We start from the raw sequence: 20,683 nt of genomic DNA, 5'->3' as shown, positions 1-20,683 counted from the left end.
ATCCACAGAGTCGCTATGAGTTGAGATCAACTTGAGGGTGATTAACAACAACAACAAAAGCTTGCAACATGCATTTGTGCATTTTGGTCGATCCAATAAAGGTATCCATGTTTTGTGGATTGTGAATGTTATTCTACTTAACAATGAAGTCAACACATCCTTTCTGACCTTTCAAGCTAAACAGGGTCAGCCCTGGTGAGTACTTGGATGGGAGACAGTCAACAAAGACTAGACGCTGTAGGCTCTATTTCAGAGGAAGGAAGCTGAGGGTGATCAATTCATTTGAGATGTAGTCCTGAAGATTCCATGGACAGCCAAAAAGACAAACAAATGGGTCCTACAGCAGATCAAGTCAGAAATCTCCCTGGAAGCCAAGATAGCAATAGCAAGTACATTTCTTTACCACTTATCGATGAACTAGCACTCCCTCTTAGATTTAGAGTGTGTAATCCAATTGCCCCCAACAAGCTGGGTACTCATTTTACTGACCTATGAAAGAATGGAAAGGCTGAGTGGACCTTGGATCCCTCTTCTAGGATCAAACTGAAATGAGAAGAGACAGTTAAGAGGTGATATGATAGCCCTATTTAAATATTTGAAGGGATGCCATGTTGAGGAAGGAGTAAGCTTGTTTTCTGCTGCTCCAGAGAACAGGACCCAGAACAATGGATGCAAGCTCCAGGAAAAGACATTCCAGCTCAACATTAGGAGGAACTTCCTGAGAGTAAGGGCTGTTTGACAGTGGAAGACACTCCTTCCTCAGAGTGCAGTGGAATCTACCTCCTTGGAGGTCTTTAAGCAGAGGCTGGATGGCCATCTGTTGGGATGCTTTGATTGAGATTTCCTGCATGGCAGGGAGGGGGTTGGACTGGATGGCCCTTGCGGTCTCTTCCAACTCTATGATTCTATGAACTTACAATGTTGCGGCTGCAATACTGGCATTTAACCAGTATTTAACCAGGGCTCCTGACAAAACTGAGGCTGTCGTATTTTGGCCACATCACAAGAAGGAACGACTCATTCGAAAAAACAATAATGCTAAGAAAGGTGGAGAGAAGTAGAAAGAAAGAAAGGCCGTGTGCTGGATGGATGTTGAATATTTTCATACCTGGCATAAACATGGCTCAAACGTCACTGAAATGTGGCAGAGGCGGGTGCATCTGAACGCCAGGCGCACTTCCTCCATCGTCATTCAATTGTCTCCCCCTCCTTTGCGTCTCTGAATCATTCCTAGGGACTGGACTTCATAGCAAATCCGCTCCCCCTGCAACGATTCAGGGACGCAAAGGAGGCGTGCGGCTTCCACCACCTTTTCAGGACGTTTCAGCAATGTCTGAGCCACGTTAATGCCAGGTATGAAAAATCTTCAGACTCTATTAAGGAGCTCATAAGTATGAATTTACAGAGCCTGAGCAGAGTGGTGGAGGATAGGGATCTTGGAGATTTCTCACCCACAGCATCGCTGAGAGCGGAAGCCCCACTTGGAGGCAGCTAAAAGCAACAACAAACAACTGGTCAAACCGGTACAACTTGTTATCAGATGGGTTTTTGATTGCAGGAACCCTGATGGATACCAAAGTCCCATTAAATACAACAGGTATTAGAATGCCTTCCTTTGTATAAAATGGCAAAAGTAAGGCTTGGGTTGGTGTGGGGTTTTTTACACACACACATATATGTAATATTTCCAAGCCCTGGATGCTTGAATCTGAGGGTATGTAGGGCTGGCTGTATCCCTTGCGTTATAAAACCCTGTGAAACTCATATAGATATATAACAATAATATAATATATTTCTATTCCGCCTTTTCCCATTGGGAATCAAGGCGGATTACAGCAATTGTAAAAACATCATGGAATAAAATGACCATTCAAAATAAACAGTCCTCTATCCCGACCCTGCCTTATAATTTAATTATTATTATACTATAACAATATAATCACCATGAAACCCACAACAGGGAGGCCAGCCACAGCAACGACGAACCACCTATAACTCATCTCTCCCTGCAGCACTTACCGCTCTTACTGACTGCCTTCTCAGCCGCCGTACGTGGCAAATGGAGGCCACCACCAAGGCGTTTCCTGCCCCACTGCTGCGGTTGCTGCCTTCCGCCGGGCCGCCACGCATGCGCACACCGCCTCCCCGACCGGACGGCGGCAGGAGGCGTCACTACCACCAAAGACCTTCGTCAGAGGAAGCCGACCACTGCGCAGGCGCGGACGTCGCGCCTATAAGTCCTGTCCCTCTGGGAGCGACGTTCTACTCTCGCGCTGAGTGGCTTTTTCAAAAAATAAAAATAAAAAATGGCGTCTTAGGTGTTGACGTTGTACGCATGCGCGACACCGGCTCGCGGTGATTCCAAAGCGCCCTGCAAAAATAATAATCGAGTTTGAGACCGCTAGGGAATGCTGGGAACTGTAGTTTTGATATACATTGAGCCTTATTATTATTAGATAATTATATTATAATATAATATATATATTAATATAGCAATATATATTATATTATATTATTATATAATATTATATTAAGATATTAATATATATATTATATAATCTAATTATATTATATAATCTATATTACTATATATAATATAATAATATATATAAAATAAATATATGTTATATAAATTATATAAAACAGATGAGATTATATAATATAAATTATAAAAATTAGATATAATAATATTATATATTATATAATACAAAATTATAAAACTGAGATATCATGAAACTGAGATGAGAAGAGGCGGTTAAGAGGTTTATATTATATTAACCGTCTCTTCTCATCTCAGTTTGATCCTGGAGGGGGATCCTCATATATTCTATACTCTTCTCTTTGTTGTTGTTTGAATGTTTGGTTATTTTAATAATTTGAATGTTGTTTCATTGTTATAAGGGAATTTTAATTGTTGTCTTGGTGGGACTAGGGATGAAGGCTTTATTTTATATTGACATATATTTTTATCTGTATTGTAAGCCGCCACGATCCTGATGGACAGGTGGAATATAAACAAAATATTATTATAATTATTATTATTTATTTAGGTATTTAGGTATTTATATCCCGCCCTTCAGCCCTAATGGCTCTCAGGGCAGCTTACAATAATATTTTTAATCAGACAGTTCCCTGCCCTCAGGCTTACAATCTAAAAGACACGAAACAAAAGGAGAAGGGAATGGTGGAGGGAAAGGGGATGAGGTCCAGTGGTTCTTCTCTCCCTCTGAGGCCTGGACCAAGGCAGATGGATTGGAGGGAGGGCTTATATTGTTGCATTTATTATTAGTAGTATACCAATTGCATATATATGTGTGCCCCTGGCTTCAACTCCACCAAATGCATCTGAGGAAGTAGACTGAAGTCTAGGAAAGCTCATGCTGCCAATTTCTTCCTTTCAGTTAGTCTCAAAGGTGCTACAAGATCTCTTTACGTACTGATTCTACAGACTAAGATGGCTATATCTTTGAATTGTACAACTCCTGGGATTTCCCCAGCAGTTAAAATGGTTTCAAACTGGAATATTATTTCTGCAAGTGTGTTTTGGGACCCAGGTTTGCGCAGAGACTTTTGGGGCCTTTGGGGTCGTTCTAATAATGAAGATATTACCACAGGATTTGGGGATTTGCTTCATGGTCAACAGGGCTACCCCTGAGTTTTGTAATTTGTAAGCTGTCTTTTAAGGCAGTGGTCCCCAAACTGTGCTCTTTAAGGGGATTTTGGACTTCATTTCCCAGAATCCCAAATTATTGGCCAACATGGCTGAGGCTTCTGGGAGCTGAAGTCCAAAATCTCTTAAAGGGCACAGTTTGGGGACCACTGCTTTAAAGCCAACATTAATGGAAAGGGAAAATATAATTTAAAAAAATAAATAGAGGAGATGAGGGAAATGAATGAAACAGGAGAAAGGGACCTATAATAGGCTCCATCCAGCCAAGGTCTTATGAGCTGGATTTTAAAGCAATTCACAGAGTAACAGATATGAGGCTCATTTGCTGTTTTGTGTAACACATTTCCATATCTAAGATCTTTGCATATTTCACAATTATTACAGCCAGTAGCTTTTCTGCAAATGGTGACATCAGTACCCGCAGTTTTAAACTGGCCTGACTTGTTTTATTGCCGCCAGATCAGATATTTCTCCTACTTTATACTCAGAGCTAGGCCACAGAAACATTTCCAGTTTCAAGACCAGCTGCAGAAAGATCTTGCAGCGCCTTTGAGACTAACTGAAAAAAGAAGCAAAATCTCTCTACCATTGATTCTACAGACTGACACAGCTATATCTTCAGTTTCAAGACCAGTGATGAGGGTTTTTTCCCCCCATAAAAATAAAGTGCTTGAAATAATGTTACCTGATTCAGTTCATTTGGTTTAAAGCTTTATGTGGAAATCATTTTATTGGAAATCTTTATAATAATCTAAAGAGAAGAGCACATATCTGAAAGAACACAATTTTTAGGACACATAGCTAAAGAAAGCTCTATCTGAGTTAATTTTCTTTTGCTCTGGTATAACTGTAGTGCTTTCAGCTTGACTTGTTCACTGCCTGTACTATTTATCACTTACATTTCAAGCTAAGAAAAATCTGATTCAGCACAACCAGTAGAGCATTATACAGGATGAGTTTTTCCCTTCTCTGGAATTCCAAATCCAAAACACTCCAAAGTCCTATAAACTGTCCATATGAGTGGCTGAGATAGTGACACCTTTGCTTTCCGATGGTTCAGTGTACACAAACTTTGCTTTATGCACAAAATTACTGAAAATGTTATGTATAAAATTATGATCAGGGTATGTTTATATGGAATGAACCATATATATTCGACTAAGAGTCGACCTCATTTATAAGTCGAGGACAGATTTTAGAGCCAAAATTATGGCTATTGCTATGCCTCATGGCTAAGTCAAGGGTAAAACTTAAGGGCATGTAAAGAAGTATCTATGAAGCAAAGGAGAATAATACCAAAGAACTTACAAAATTCCAGAAGGCATAACTGTTTGTGCTAAACTGAAGGATGGATAGATGAGAGAGCAGAGAGGGAGTCAGTACTTCCAGGAAAGATTATACTCTTGCCTTTCACCAGGGGATAGTTCCTTTTTCAAAAACAGGAGTCAAAGTACAGACTCAGTTTTTTGGGGCTCAATTTTTAGACTAAAATTTCTAGACTTATACATGAGTATATACAGTAAATTAATTTCACGTTTAGACTTGGGTCCCATATCCCAGGTATTTCATTATGTATATGCAATTATTCAAAATCTGAAAAAAATCCAAAAATCCAAGACACTTCTGGTTCCAGATAAGGGAGACTTAACCTGTATTTCACAAAAAGATGGATGCTCAGTCTGTAGGGACAGGCAAGTTACCACCGAGATTACCACTCTGCACTCATATAGTGCTGCTATTCCACTTTAACTGCTCTGGCTGCCTCTTGTTGCATTCTGGGATTTGAAGTTTAAGGAGGGGACATTTAGAATCCTCAGCCAGAGAACTCTTAGGCCTCACTGAACTACAAGCTCCAAAATGCAACGGGAGGCAGCCAGAGCAGTAAAAGTGGAACAGCAGCACTATAAGAGGGTAATGTGGTAATGTGGCACAACTTTTCTCAACTACATGTACTTGTGACTGGTTGAGAAGGAACAGAGTCTGTGAAACAGAAACAATCCAAGCAGCACATTCATTTGTTGGAAGATTGTCACACATGGTTAAGAAACGGGATTAAAACAGACTGCCTCTGTCATTTGTTTTTGTCACGCTCATCCAGTACTTCTCCCATCAATAACTTGGAATGCTCCTGTAACTTCATATTAAGGGGGAAACCCTGTGAATGGTTTGCCAAGATTGCTTCAGTCATGCTATTGTGAAGATGCAGAAGCCAATAATGTTCCATTTGCATTTCCATTTCCATTTGCGGAGCAATCTGGGACCTTTTTGGTACAGGCAATTTGTTCTCATTGCTAGGATTGGTTTTGGAGTTGGTTTCTGTCTTATTTTGAGGTGTAGGGCACAATTTTGTTTCAACTGGATAAAAATAATGTTGTGAAATATATACATTTTATTTTGTTGTGTTCCGTATGGAACCCTGATTTTCAGACATGAGCAGTTGTGCAAAAATAGTGCATGCATAAAACGTTCAATAACGATATACTAACGATACATGAGTACATGTATGCAGAACACAATTGCATTTCTCTTTCTTTTTTATATTGTCATTATTGCATGATTGCCTGTTTGAAAATATCTATCGCTATAGCTAGGGTTGCCATAAGTCAGGACCTCCAAACCGGGACAAATGTAGGACAAATGTAGGATAACATTTTCAAATGTAGGACACATTTTTAAAAAATAGAGGACATGCGAAAAAATTTGGTGCTTTTTTTAAAATGTTAATATAAATGCATGTTTCTTAGACATGATCAAAATGGAGGACATTTTGCCATTATTCCTAGACAGATGACAGAAATGTACTTCCCTTTCTGGCCAAGCCACCCCCCTCCATTCCAAAACACACACGAAGCACATTTGGGCATTTCACTGGGTCCTCATAAGTTGGAAAGGAGCTGAAGGTACACAACAACAACAACAGAGGAGGAAGAAGAGGAAGGAGAAAAATGAATGAGAATGAGAAAGAAGAAAAGTAGGGAAAAGAAGATAAAAATTGGAGGAGGGGAAGAAGAAGAGGAGGAAGGGGGAAGAAGAGGAGGAGGAGGAGGAGGGAGAGGGAAAGAACAAGAGGAGGAAGAAGAAGAGGAAGAGGGAAGAAGAAGAGGAAGAGGGGAAGAAGAAGAGGAGAAGGAAGAAGAGGAGGAAGAGGGAAAGAAAAGGAGGAAGAGGGGAAGAAGAGGAGGAGGAAGAAGGAGGAAGAGGGGAAGAAGAAGAGGAGGAGGAGGAAGAAGAGAAGGAAGGAGGAAGAAGAGGAGGAGGAGGAGGAATAAGAAGAGGAGGAAGAGAGGAAGAACAAGAGGAGGAAGAGGGGAACAGGCAAGGCTCCCTTCCCTTCTCCGGCTTCATGCTGCGGCAGGAGCCGAAGAAGGGAAGGTAGCCTCGCCTCGGCGAAGGTCCCTTCCCTTCTCCGGCTTCGTGCTGTGGCAGAAGCCGAAGAAAGGGAGGCAGCCTCACCGTGGCAAGGCTTCCTTCTCCCCCTCGGCTTCGTCCCAGGCAGCCGGCGGAACCAAAGAGGGGAGAGAAGCCCCGCGCCAAAAGAGAGAGGCCTACACAGGCCTCTCTCTTTCCCCCGCCACCGCTTCCGCGCTAAACGCGCAGAAAATGGTGGCCCCAAACTCCCCGACGCCCCACAGCCCTGCCCAGGCCTACCTGGGTTCTCCTCCTCTGGGCTAGCCACTGCCCCTTGTGGGCAGTTGGAGACAATGCAGCTTCTCCTATGGAGAAGCCTAGAGGAGGAGGAGCTGTGGGCCTTTGGCAAGCGCCGTGGAGGTGTGGGAGCGCCCGGGCCCCTAGGACAAATGGCCAAAACCAGGCCGGGATGATCCCAGGGCCACAAACCCAGGATTGTCCCGGGTAAAACCGGGATATGGCAACCCTAGCTATAGCACTATATTTCCATTATCTTCCAATAGCACAACCGTTGTGGAATCGGCCGTAATGTGATAATCTCCTTAGTTCCATCCTCTGAGCATTAGGGTTTTGTCAGTGTTTTGTGTCATCAGAAGAATAACTATGGTGTGGAAAATACAGAAAAATACAGCCTCAGATATTTTCCCATTCCACAACTTTATGCAAGATATGAAACAACTTTAACTTCCTTGCCACTTAAAGAACATTTTAAACATTCAGTTTTGTAGCTGTCAGTTTGTCAAATATATATCCCCTGCCCCACTTTTTTGCACCATACTCATACATGGTTTTACTTGCCCCTGAATTACAAAAGTACAAAAACAATCTTTATGTGAAAAAAACATTTCACTAACCCACATATATATAATTGCATTTTTCGGGATCAATGGTCAGTATGTTTCTTTTCCCATGTTTTTCCTGGCATCCAAGGAGGCCTTCCTCAAGTAAAGTACTTCTAGGTATCAAGAAAAAAGCAGTCCAAAGTTCATAATACATGGAATATCAAAGTCCACAATACTATATCCCTTATAGATAAAACTAATTATACTGTTTGAACCTAATAGCATTTTATGAACATGAAAGATGCCTAATTATCCACAATGTAAGGGAACAATAGGAAATTGTGAAGCACCCAGTTGCTACAATGAAATGTAAAATTAATGGATGATGAAAACAAAGAGGTGACACTGATGCATTTTCTTAAAGTAATCTTATCTCATCCAAACTGATCACTCCAGGTTTGTCACAGAGCTTGGAAAAGTTAGTTTTTAAATTGCCATTTTAAAACTCCCCCAGCCAGCATGATTATGGGCTGTTCTGACTGGGGAGAATGTGAAAGCGGTAGTAAAAAAAAGTAACTTTTTCAAGCACTGGACTATCAGCGATCCTATACATTGACTATTCAGTGTGGTTGCTTGTTCTAAGACAGCAGGCAAGAAGTAAAAATTAAGGCAGATGATGCTGAGGCACTGGCAGGTAGCAAATATAATAATAATATGCATGGGAAAAGATGAGAACAGAATCTTAAAACTGAAAATTCAGATTATTGTACCGTGAATGTAATATTTATTTCCCAGAATGCTGATACCTCTTTTTTCATCTTAACAAGTATCCTAAAAGTAGTACAGTCTCAAAAGAGATTTAAACCTCACATGTGCGCTTTCCAAAGCTGACATAGTGTGCCTTTTCTGTTGCCCTTAATAGTTAAATCATGCTGATAAAAATACATATCCTCCAACTGTCCCAATTTGGCAGCAACACTCCCAATTAAACCTCTGTCATCCCAGTTGTTCAGCTTCTTTTAAAATGTTCCAGTTTCTCTCTCTTCCTCTTATGTCCTCCCTTCTCTCCCAGCTTACTTCAGCTTCTGCAAATTGAGTTCAAAATGAAGTGTGTGTGTGTGTGTGTGTGTATACACACTCTCTATGTGAAAGTGATTATTGAAATTGTGTGTGTGTGTGTGTGTGTGTATGTAAAGAGTTTATTGAATTGTATTAATAATAAAGTTATTCTAAAAAAAATGAAGAAATGAAGAAATAGTTTTCATGTAATAAACTTAGCAAGGAGAAAGAAGAAAAGAGGGTGGAATCTCATCCTTCCCAAATGGCTCAGGCAAAAGCAAACTACTGCAGCTTCTAGTTTGTATGTTCTTCCACATAAGTAACATTTGTCATCCTGACCACACTCTGATGTTTCCTGGCCACAGGTGTCAGTTTTCATCTGTGAAATGTTGGAGCGTAGGACAGCAACAATGGTCCAGCCAAGGTGCAATATTTAGCCACTCACAGCATCTCTACTGCAGTTGTCAACAGTTAATGAACTACTGGTATTTATTAATTGAAAACTATGATAAAGCTTGCTAAAGTGGAAGGCCACATTAGAGACAAAGTAAGCCATAGCTCTGAGTCCTACGCAGAACTGTTGATAACCAAGGAAGTCTCTGATTCATAAATTGGACTTAACTAATATAACCAATATGGTGTAGCGATTTGAGTATTAGACTTGGAACCAATGAAACCAGGGTTCAAATCTCAGATCAGTATTGGGTGACCTTGGGAAGTCACATCCTCTCAGACTTGGAGGAAGTTAATGGCAAGCTCCTCTGAATAAAACATGCCAAGATAATACAATACAACTGTTTATCAGTTCATATAGCTTCAGGATCTTTTTTTTATATATAGGCAACAAATTATCTTGTTCCAGTTTTAAAACTTATTGTGGCATATCCTAATGGCACCAGATCATGCCTACTCTTGGAAGCTAAGCAGTCAGCCCTGGTTAGTACAGTGGGGCCCTGATATCCATTGCAGTTGATTACAGGATCCTCAATAGATACCAAAATCCATGGATGCGCAAGCCTCATTAAATGCAATGGCTAGTAAAATGGTGTCCCTTACATAAAATGGTAAAATCAAGGGTTGATTTATGGAATTTGTATATTTTTTGAATATTTTCAAACCGTGGATGGTTGAAACCGCAGATCGCTAAATGCATGCATATGGAGTGCTGGCTGTACTTAGATGGGGAGAACACCAATGACTACCTGCTGGTGTAGGCTATATTTCCGAGCAAGAAATGGGCAAAACTACCTCTGAGTATTCCTTGCCTAAGAAAAACTTTTGAAATTTATGGGGTCGCAGTAAATCAACCAGTAATTTGAAGCCACGCGCACACACGCAAATTTTAGAAACTAGATGTGCTGTTATTTTCACTGGAAACAGGGAATGAGATGTATCTCAAAACTACCTGGTACTCACCCTACTTGACTTAGTAATATTTTAATCTTTGCAGAATATTATATATGTATAAGTGTGTGTACAGATTCAGTATTTATGAATGTGTGTGTATTTATTCCTTATTCCTTTTCATTACAGAGCAGGATGAGAAGTGTTATCTTTAGTTGCCAAATCAACTGGAACAAAATTATCCTGTGGAAGGAGACAATTCATATAGAAAATGACTCCGTTCACAGCAAATGAACTGGAAGGAACTAAACACTGTGGAGATGGTTATCTCAAGAGTGCTTGTTCCATAGGCATTGTGTGCTCCTCTAGAAATTGTTGAACTGCAATGTCCATTATTCCCCATCAATTGGCTATGTTCTGGACTTCTGGAAGCTGAAGTTCAACATCTGGAGAATCACTATGGAGATAGCTATCTCAAAGTTGCCTCTATGGGAATTGCATGGTCTTCCAAATGTTGTAGAATTACAGCTCTCAGCATTCCTCAGTGTCCTCACCATGTGCTAGGTTAGCTGGGACTGCTGGGAGTTGCAATTTGACAACATCTGGAGGACCACGCTATCCCCAGCATTGCTCTGCCAGAAATACCCTGGCAGTGCTGTCCTTCAGATACCACTTCTGGCCTCTACTAGAGTGATTCTTGAAATGTTGGTGTGTAAAATCCTATGCAACACAAATATTACATTTTTTCCCAGTTGTTGTCATGTTTAGAGCTATATGAAGCCTTTGAAGAATTTCTCAAACATATTTTAATTTTTAAAAAAAGAAAGAAAGAAAGCTAAAGCAGGCATTTCATGTTCTTATCACTGCCGAGGCTATTCCATGCAGCTTGACAGAGAAATGTCATTATAATCTCTCATGGGATTAGTAGATTTAAAAGACTCATAGGGTTGCTTTATATGAAGTATAAGAGAGTAAGTCTTTGAGTGCAAATAAATCCGCAACTTGGTAATGGAGACAAAAATATTTGCAATCTTCTTTTTGCCAGCAGGTGTTCCAAGAACATGGAAAAAAAATATCTGTAGTCCCTGTGGATTAAACAAAAGCTAAATGTTATTACAATAAAACGGACATCTTTGTCTAACAAAGGAGCTGGACAGGTTGGGAGAAAAGTCTGGTGAGATGCTGCCCCTTTCTGCCCTGGATGGAGACCACGGCAACCAAACGCCACAACCTCCAGGAGGCCTTATAAAAACCCACTCCCTGACAGGTTCTTTTAGGGCATGCATGGGGTGCCATTGCGCACTCACACACCATAACATCCACACGGCACTGTGCTGTGTGGACACTGCGCCACATATACATCATCATGGCGTGTCCTATATGGATGGGCATGCACCATGATGGTGGTAGGGTTGCTGAGCATGTAAACACTCAGCCCCCGCACACCCCTAGTTTGGGCCCAGGCCGACGCAAAGCACCCATCAGTACAGGCCCAAAATCAGAAATGTAACTAAATTCAAGTTCAAATGCAATGGTTAGATGATTAAATTAACCAAATGAATTTACTTTAGTTGATTGAAGAGATGCTTCTGATTAATCAATTTAAAAAAACAAAAAACAAAACTGTCACTGATATCCTACATCACCTACTTAATTACAAATGTGTAACTATGAATAATGTTTCCTGGCCTAACTGCCTAAACCCACCTTAACTGCCACCACCATCATCATTATCATCATCATTTTACGGTCATAGATCAAAATAACACCTTAACAACCAGCAGCTGCATCGAATGAAGGAGATTTGTTCAGCTAGCCACTAAGGCATAAGGCAGATATCATTTCCAAGGAGGCTGCAACAAGAATTGCAACAGGGATCCTTCTAAATGTTACAGCCTCCTTCATTGACAGGAACATGCTGGAAATATCCCCCTCCTTGCACCTGATTGCTGGCAGAACAGATCTCCTTTATTCAATGCAGCTGTTGTCTGTTAATGTGGTTTGAGAGGGCATTTATGATTGTGACTGAAATAGTGTTTCTGAAAATGGATCTTTTACAGATCTCTCATTATAGGTTACAAATCCATAACTGCAGTGCAGAAAGCCAGCCTTTATATATAAATATTGACAAAAATAACAAGTGACACATATCATCTCAGAAGAAGCAGACTCTGGGTGCATCTACACTGTAAATAGGGATGCCATATCCCGCCTGGGGGCGGGACTTTCCCGGTTTGGGGTGGGTCCGCACGGTCCCACCCTGGTTTGGCCCCGCCCCCGGGACACACACCCCTGCAACGGACGCCAGACAGAGAAAGGAGCCCCTGCTTGGCCTCCTCCACCGAGGGAGGCGGCCTGGCTCTGCTCCCTCTTTCCCAGCCTCTGTGAAGGCCAAGCCTCCACAGAGGTCGGGAAAGGGAGGGGGCCGCCCGCAATTGCGGCGATCGCGGGTGCTCTCCTCCCTCTTTCCAGGCCTCTGTGAAGGCCAAGCCTCCACAGAGGCCGGGAAAGGGAGCGGATTCCTTCTCCGCTTGGGCTCCGTTGGCAAAAACGGAGCCCAAGGGGAAAAGAAAGCCTCCCTGGGGCGGATTCCTTCTCCGCTTGGGCTCCGTTCACGGAGCCCAAGCGGAGAAGGAATTCTCCCCTCAGCGAGACTCTTTTTCAAATGTAGGACCCAAAAAAAGGTCCTACATTTGAAAATTTTGTCCTACATTTGTTTGGAGGTCCTGACTAATGGCAACCCTAACTGTAGAAATAATGCAGTCTGGGTATATCTGCACTATAGATATAATGCATGGCTCCATCCTGCAGAATCCTGGAATTTCTAGTTTTTTAGGCACCAGCACTCTTTGGCAGAGGAGGATAAAGACCTTGTTAAACTACAAACTCAAAGATTCCTTAGGATGGAGCTTAAAATGGTTGGTGTCAAACTGCATTATTGCTATGGTGTAATGGACTTTCTCTCAAGACCTATGTTTCTTCTAAGGGCTACTGTGTCACTACCATAAACCATCTAAAATTGAAAAAATGAGTGTTTTCAAAACTATTGCTTTATTTATTTGCAAGTTAGTATGTTTAATCATTTATGAGCTTATGAGCTTATGCACATTTACATACCCTTTGGATTGGCCTAATAAAGGTATTTCTTAATTCAGATTCTGGATTTTTTGCATGCTTTTTATACCTCTACTTTCATGGCTTAGGACCTAATCACACTAGCGGAATCCCGAACAGAAATGCAATTTAAATTAGAATTAAATTAGAAAAAAACTGCTAATGTGGGATGTTTTTCACATGATGTTACTGCTAAAATGAAATAATATGAAAATAAACCAAAGGTAAAATAGAGAAAAACGGCAGCTTTTTACTTGCGTAACGTCTTGTAAGTAAAAAAAGCTGCTGTTTTTCTCTGTTTTACCTTCAGTGTATTTTTGCATTATTTCTCTTTGGCAGCAATGATTTGTGAATTTTTCTAAAATTTAATCTACTTTAAATCCTGTTTCTGAATGAGATTTTGCTAGTGTAATAAGGTCTTTAGTCTAGTAGGGATCATTAAATATAATGGAAGTCGTTGATTCTGAAGTGCAGCTATTTGGGGGCACTACTCTGACTTCAGGGGAAGACAATGCCAAACCTCCTCTGAACAAATCTTGCCAAGAAAACCCCAGGATAGGTTGACCTTAGGAATGCCATAAACTGGAAATGACTTGAAGGTACAAAACAACAACAAAACTCTGAGATTAAAGTTACAGTCGAACACATACAAATTTGGACTCCTGCTCCAGTAAACTGGTTGATAGTCCACTATATTGTTTATATCAGGGGTAGGCAACCTGGCGGGGCCGGATGGGCCTGCGAAGCCTTGCCGGCCCCAGCCCGGTCCTCGCCGATTGCTGCTGGGGCCTTGCCTCTCGCGCGCAGGGCAAGGGGCAATTGTCTATGACACCGAAACATGCATTTATATAACATTTTTTAAAAATCATCAAATTTTTTGCGTTCCTCAACTTTTTTAAAAAGTGTCCACCATTTGAAAATGTTGTCCTACATTGTCCCGGTTTATTTATTATTTATTTAAATCTTTTTTAAATTATTTAATTATTTATTTTTTGGCTTCGGCCCCCCAGTTGTCTGAGGACACAACCCGGCCCCCGGCTCAAAAAGGTTGCCTACCCCTGGTTTATATTATCATTTGATACTATAGTTTACAATGGAGTCACCACAGAAGACCCTTTTGAAATAAACACATAGAGGAGTGCTGCTAATGTTACCTCCCCGTCGTAAGAAAATAATAAATCCAACAATCACTTTACTGACTATTTTGGAGGAAAGTACATATACTATAGGAGCCTAATACACCCAGGCACCATCCTCTCTGTCTTGGAAGCTAAGCAGGGTCAGCCCTGGTTAGTACTTGGAGGAACAAACCAGGTGCGTAGAGACAAGAATATTTCAGAGGCAGGAATTGGCAAATTTATCTCTGAGTATCATTGTCTAAGAAAAACCTACCGCACTATAATACTCCTTACAGTGCTGCTATTCCACTTCTACTGTTCTGGCTGCCTCCTGTTTCTTTCTGGGATTTGCAGTTTAAGGAGGGCATTTAGAATTTTCAGCCAGAGAGCTCTTAGGCCTCACTGCACTACAAGCCCCAGAATGCAACAGGAGGCAGGCAGAGCAGTAAAAGTGAGAGAGCAGAACTATAAGAGGGTAGTGTGGTAATGTGGTCTATAAAATACATGTGGTCTCCATAAGTCAGCAGGTGACTTAAAGGCACATGTACACATGCGCAAACATATTTCATACCTGTGTTGCATTGAAAATACAGAAAAAATAGGTGACTGTAATATTCATTTGTTCGTTGTCTATCAGCATCAGATAGCCCAAAATCCAGGTGATTCCAAGAATTACTGCTATAGATAATGTAGCAGATACCTTCATTATGTGTGACTTCTTTTTGGTGCTAAGAAAGAAAAAAAGAAAAACACACACACATAACCCAAGCAAGTTTTAAGTAGATCTGTTTCTGATGGCCTATGGAGTACAGTACAGTGCATTTTCAGCATTTTGCAAAAATAAAAATTAATACATATAAAAATAATAGATTCAGTTTGTTACTTGCAACTCAGTGTGATGGATTGTGTCACCAATCCACACAAAGACCAAATGTGCAAGCAATTACATGCTTAATCATTTTGATTAATGAGTAAGATAAATCTCATTTTGAGATTTTCAGGGGAGGTCCTTCTCTTTGTTCTTCCACCCTCACAGGTACATCTGATGGGAATATAGAAGAGGCTTCTTAATGGCTGCTCCCAAGTTCTAGAAAATTCTTCCTAGAGACCCCCTCCTTGCTAGTTTTCCACAGATGAAGACTTTTCTGTTTCAGCCCATTCACCCCAACAATTGTTTTCTTTTAACAGTCCTGCTATTAACAGTTTTTAAAATTCTCTTGACATTTTAATTATGGCCCTGTATGCCGTACAATAAATGTTATTGTTAGGATCCCAAGATTTAAAAGTTTGTGCTTTTCTTGTTTGAAACTAGGGCACTGGTGCCTTGCCTTTCCCACATTTCTGTGCACCCTTTATCAGATATCATGAGCCATTATATCTTTTCTCACCAAAAGGTGGTGCCCATTAACCTACAGATTTTCCCAGCCACGCTCTTTGAATATTTACCAGTTCAGCTTGTGCCTTGTTTTTCTGCAGAATATTATGAGTAGCAAAACAGATTCTGAAACTGCATGAGTCTCAGACTATTATACAACTCTAAATAAAAAAAGGCCACATGGCAAATCTTAAAGCAAGTGGGAGAGAGGGTTGCCATCACTGTGCTCCATGGAATCCACATTCTGGCATTTGCCACTGGAGAATAACTCATGTTTCACCTAACGCCTGTGGAGCATTATCATTTCACTTGGTGATGAAAATGTGCTATTGTTCCATGTCAGTGAGGTGGCATGTCATCATAACAGGATAAAAGAATTATGGAGCAAAAGAGTGTCAGGATATGATGAGAAAGGACCTCCCTACCCACTCCTATACTATTCCTGCTTTGAATAGACTGTATCAGTTGAAAGTATGGGAACAAGCCATGGAGATTTATTGGGCAAAGGAAGAAACCTTCACAGTACACAAAGGCAATTTAAAATTGGTTGATACTATAGGAAGAACAAATCTATGGTGGGAGCATTTGTGAGTGTGCAATGCCTATATCACAGTGTTCATCCATCCACATAGAGGTGTGAATGTTTCACAAGCACAAACTGGATATAGCAGCTCGTAACAAAGTGATAGGATTGTTTTACCTCATATTTAAGTTTCTATTTTCATGGGGAAATTAGCCAAGAAAAATTTGATTTCAAGTTGTAAAAAGAAACAAGTTTCTAATTAAAAATATTGTGTGTATTTTGGTTCCTTCATACCTGGTCAGATTCTTATTTTCCTTCCATATTGCAACATATGTGATCTTAACAAAAACGGCAATGTTAAATAGGAGGATAGCTGCTACAGGCAGAAGGAATGACCATAACATAGGTTTTCTAATAGAGAATGTCCCATCAGGCTCAAGGGCTGCAAGCCAGCAACTTAAATATAAAAGAAAGATCATTCAGTGACTTTGGTTATCAGGAAATTTATAAATGCAAAATTACGGACATTGTAAAGCCATACGCGATTTAAACATCCTTTTTTGACACTAGAAATTATCATACATTTTCCCACTTTCAGTACAATGGAAAATAAATAAATTTCTAAAATGGAATGTGTAAGGCAAGGAACATAAGGGCAAGCTATAAGACATGTTGAATATTTATTTGCTCTGAATATATATGTAATACCAGTACCAGTAACTGTTAATAGTTATAAATATGAAATTTAACTCTTTTGTCTCCTGTCACAGTCTGACAAAAACATCTTTGAATCCATTATTTGCATTGGGAGGAAATCCTCCCTTTGAGCTATTTCCAATTTTTACAAAAATCCTGCATGTTTGGAACAATGGCTGCATCCACGCTGCAGAAATAATGCAGTTTGAAACTGCTTTAACTGCTATGGTTCAGTACTATGGAATCCTGGGATTTGTAGTCTGTTATGGCACCAGAATTCTGTGACAGAGAAGGCTAAATAGCTCAAAAATCCCAGAATTCCATAGCATTGATCCATGGCAGTGAAAGCAGTATCCAGCTGAATTATTTCTACAGTCCAGATGCAGCCAATGATACATGTAATATCAGAGGTTCCTTGGTACTTAGAAGCTGACAGGGAGTCCTGTCACTTTTCAGAGGAAAAGACTGGTGCCCTCTAGATGTTTTGGACTTCACTTCCCATGATTGTTCACCATTGGCTATACAAGCTGTGGATGATGGAAACTGTAGTTCAAAACATCTGAGGGGCACCAATTTGCCAATTAGCTCAGGTAACAAAATGTCTTGGACTGGTTTTGCTGAGAGGCAGGAACTCATCCAAAGTGACCTGGTCAGCTTCATGGTAGACTAAACCATCACTTTATTAGTAGTAGTATTCTCTTCATAAGGAAGCTAGAATGGCTGACTCTTTGCTGTCATTCCATTGGCAGGCTAAGACTTCATTATTCATCAATCTTTTACATTAGCTACCTAGGAGATTATCACACAAAGCCTCCCTCCCAATGCTGTTGTAGCTTTTTAAACACCCGAAACGGCAACTGTTTTTATCACGTTACCACACAATTGCAAACTGATAACAGGTTGGCTAAGGATCTTACTGCACTACCATTCTGTTTACTCATTAGCTATCCAAGATTAATCAGTACAGTAGTCTTGACTTTGGTAGAGGAGTGTGTGCAGTGAAAGCCCTTTAAATGCTCTTCATCATGGAGAAAAGTGACCAGTGGGATGCCACAGGGTTCTGTCCTGGGCCCAGTGCTATTCAATATCTTTATCAATAACTTAGATGAAAGGACAGGGAGAGTACTTATCCAATTTGCAGATGACACTAAATTAGGAAGAATAGTTAATACCCCAGAGGACAGGATCAAAATGACCTTAATAGATTAGAAAGCTGGGCCAAAGGTAACAAAATGAATTTCAACACAGGGAAATGTAAGGTACTGTACTTAGGGAAAAGAAATTAAATACATAGATATAGGATGGGGGACACCTGGCTTAACAAGACTACATGTATCTGGGAGCCCTAGTAGACCACAAGTTGAACATGAATCAACAGTGTGATGTGACAGCTAAAAAAGCTAATGTGATTCTAGGTTCCATCAAAAGAAGTATAATGTCTTGTAAGCTTATCACATGGCACTTGCAGGAATGGGAAGGGAATGGCACAACACAGAAAGCGGGGAGAACGGGTGTTACCACTTGGGAGAATGCCGTCAATGCCGCTGAAATTCCCCAAGCCATTCCCCATCCCTTTCCCAACAGTTCCTGGCAGCCAATTTTGAAATAAATCCTTCAAAATCAGCTGCCATGGAACAGCTGGGGAACAGTTTTGGGAATCCTGGCAGCATCGGCAGTGTTCCCCCATGTGGTAAAACCTGTTCTCCCCCATTCTGTTCCGTTCCCATTCCTGCAAGTGCTGTGTGATAAGGGAAGTAACAGTGCCACTCTATTCTGTCTTGGTCAGCCTCACCTGGAATACTGTGTCCAGTCCCGGGCACCACAATTCAAAAAGGATGCTGAGAAACTGGAGTGTGTCCAGAGAAGGGCAGCCCAAATGGCAAAGGGTCTGAAAACAATGCCTTATGAGGAGAGGAAGCTAGGTATGTTTAGCCTGGAGAAGAGAAGGTCAAGAGGTGATATGATAGCCTTGTTTAAATATTTGAAGGCATGTCATATTGAGGATGGAGTAAGCTTGTTTTCTGCTGCTCCAGAGAATAGGATCCAGAGCAATGGATGCAAGCTACAGGAAAAGAGATTCCACCTCAACATTAGGAGGACCTTCCTGACAGTAAGAGCTGTTCAACAGTGAAACACACTCCTTGGAGAGTAGTGGAGTCTCATTCTTTGGAGATCTTTAAACAGAGGCTGGACGGCCATCTGTTGGGTATGCTTTGATTGAGAGTTCCTGCATGGCAGGGGGTTGGAATGGATAGCCCTTGTGGTCTCTTCCAACTCTATGATTCTAGAAAATCCCATTTTTACCATCGCAGTTGAAATTGTTGCCTCCTCAGCACTAAGACGTCTTGCTTTCAGTGGGAATAGTGTGTATGCCTTGACAGTTATATCCTACTTTTTCTCTTTATCTCTCTGTGGTGTACATGGCTCTCCTCCTTCTCACTTTATCCTTACAGCACAAACAATTTAGCTCTCCCTTATGGTGATTGAATACTTAAAGGAGCAGTGGGGAGAAACAGCAAGCTTAGGCCTAAAAAACTAAAATATACCTTGGAGTAACTGATGGGTAATAGTATCACATCAAGGTAAAAAATCGGAATTAAAGAGATAGAGCATGGAGGAAAGAAATGATAAGACTATTCTAATGGAATAAGGGAGGTTACAGAATAGCTTTTCAAGGAAAAAAATTATCTGGAAGTCCAGTTGAAGTAATGATTGTCAAGGAAAAAGCAACATGGGATATACAGTAAATGAAATAAAACATGTATGTGAGAGTCAGGGTGACTCAGCAGAAGCCAATTGAGAACCACACAGGTGTAAATGGTAAAGCAATTAACAAGTCCTGAGTGCCAAGGACAAGAAATGCATAGTGAATAATTGGACACACCTGACAATTGTTAAGTGGTCAAGGCTGAGATGATGAAATCACTAATTGTGGGATGAACCAAGAGAACCAATGAGAATGATGTACACACCTACTGGGTGGAAACAGACAACAGTGGATGGTGTCTTGAATTGACTATAATAATGACTATGCATCCCAATGTATTTTGTGGGTTGTAGTAATGGATAGAGTGAGGAGTAGAGTATTGTTGTGTTGGATAGTTTGGAGCTGTATATAGTAGAATAAAGTAGATCTTTTATATAAGAACTACTGATTTTTTCATTGCTGTCCCCTTGGGTGAAGCTACAAGAACCAGCCGAGCCGGAGAAGGTGAGACTTCTGTGGAAGCAAGAGTGAGAAGGCTTGGAGAGTTTGTCGGGGTCTTCAGCCTATTCTCTGTAACTCTGCTAAGCTATAACCACTGGCCAAAACTGGTCAGCGCGGTGCACAACCAGGTGGTGAGTTCGAGCCAGAGGTGAAGAGCTACAACTCCCATCATCCCTGACAATGATAATGTTTTGTTTATGTGTATGTAAGGAAATGTAAAGGTATATAAGGGTGTTGGAAATATGACACAATGTTGGTAAATTTTGTTATGTTTATAGATTTATTTGTATATTGGTAAGACTTGGATATTTGTAAACATGTATATATGTAGGTTTGTTTGTTTGTTTGTTTATCTGTGTTGTTTTTTTCAATATTTTTTTTAAAAA

General features: G+C 40.7%; 2 protein-coding genes across 5 annotated transcripts in view; both read right to left on the bottom strand.

Annotated features, from left to right (window-relative positions):
- TFG (trafficking from ER to golgi regulator) overlaps window positions 1-2,248 on the bottom strand; it is a 32,938-nt gene extending 30,690 nt beyond the window's left edge. Inside the window, exons 1-2 of one of the 4 annotated variants that reach the window (XM_042459892.1) lie at window positions 2,020-2,243; window positions 490-543 (exon numbers count right to left, since the gene is read on the bottom strand). The gene's annotated coding sequence lies outside the window, so the exon portion shown is untranslated. Of the gene's footprint in view, window positions 1-168; window positions 222-489; window positions 544-2,019 lie in introns of those variants that run through there. The other 3 variants (XM_042459894.1, XM_042459891.1, XM_042459893.1) reach the window with 3 other exon arrangements.
- A 5,334-nt stretch (window positions 2,249-7,582) lies between these two features.
- ADGRG7 (adhesion G protein-coupled receptor G7) overlaps window positions 7,583-20,683 on the bottom strand; it is a 42,075-nt gene continuing 28,974 nt past the window's right edge. Inside the window, exons 14-16 of the mRNA XM_042460662.1 lie at window positions 16,688-16,849; window positions 15,067-15,223; window positions 7,583-11,348 (exon numbers count right to left, since the gene is read on the bottom strand). Of these exons, the coding sequence (XP_042316596.1) occupies window positions 11,136-11,348; window positions 15,067-15,223; window positions 16,688-16,849 (532 nt within the window). The 3' untranslated portion in view covers window positions 7,583-11,135. The remainder of the gene's footprint in view (window positions 11,349-15,066; window positions 15,224-16,687; window positions 16,850-20,683) is intronic.

The sequence above is a fragment of the Sceloporus undulatus genome, chromosome 3 (assembly GCF_019175285.1).
Source record: "Sceloporus undulatus isolate JIND9_A2432 ecotype Alabama chromosome 3, SceUnd_v1.1, whole genome shotgun sequence".
Classification (NCBI taxonomy): Eukaryota; Metazoa; Chordata; class Lepidosauria; order Squamata; family Phrynosomatidae; genus Sceloporus; species Sceloporus undulatus.
Note: the sequence above shows the minus strand (reverse complement) of the source record. Positions and strands in the feature narration are given on the sequence as shown.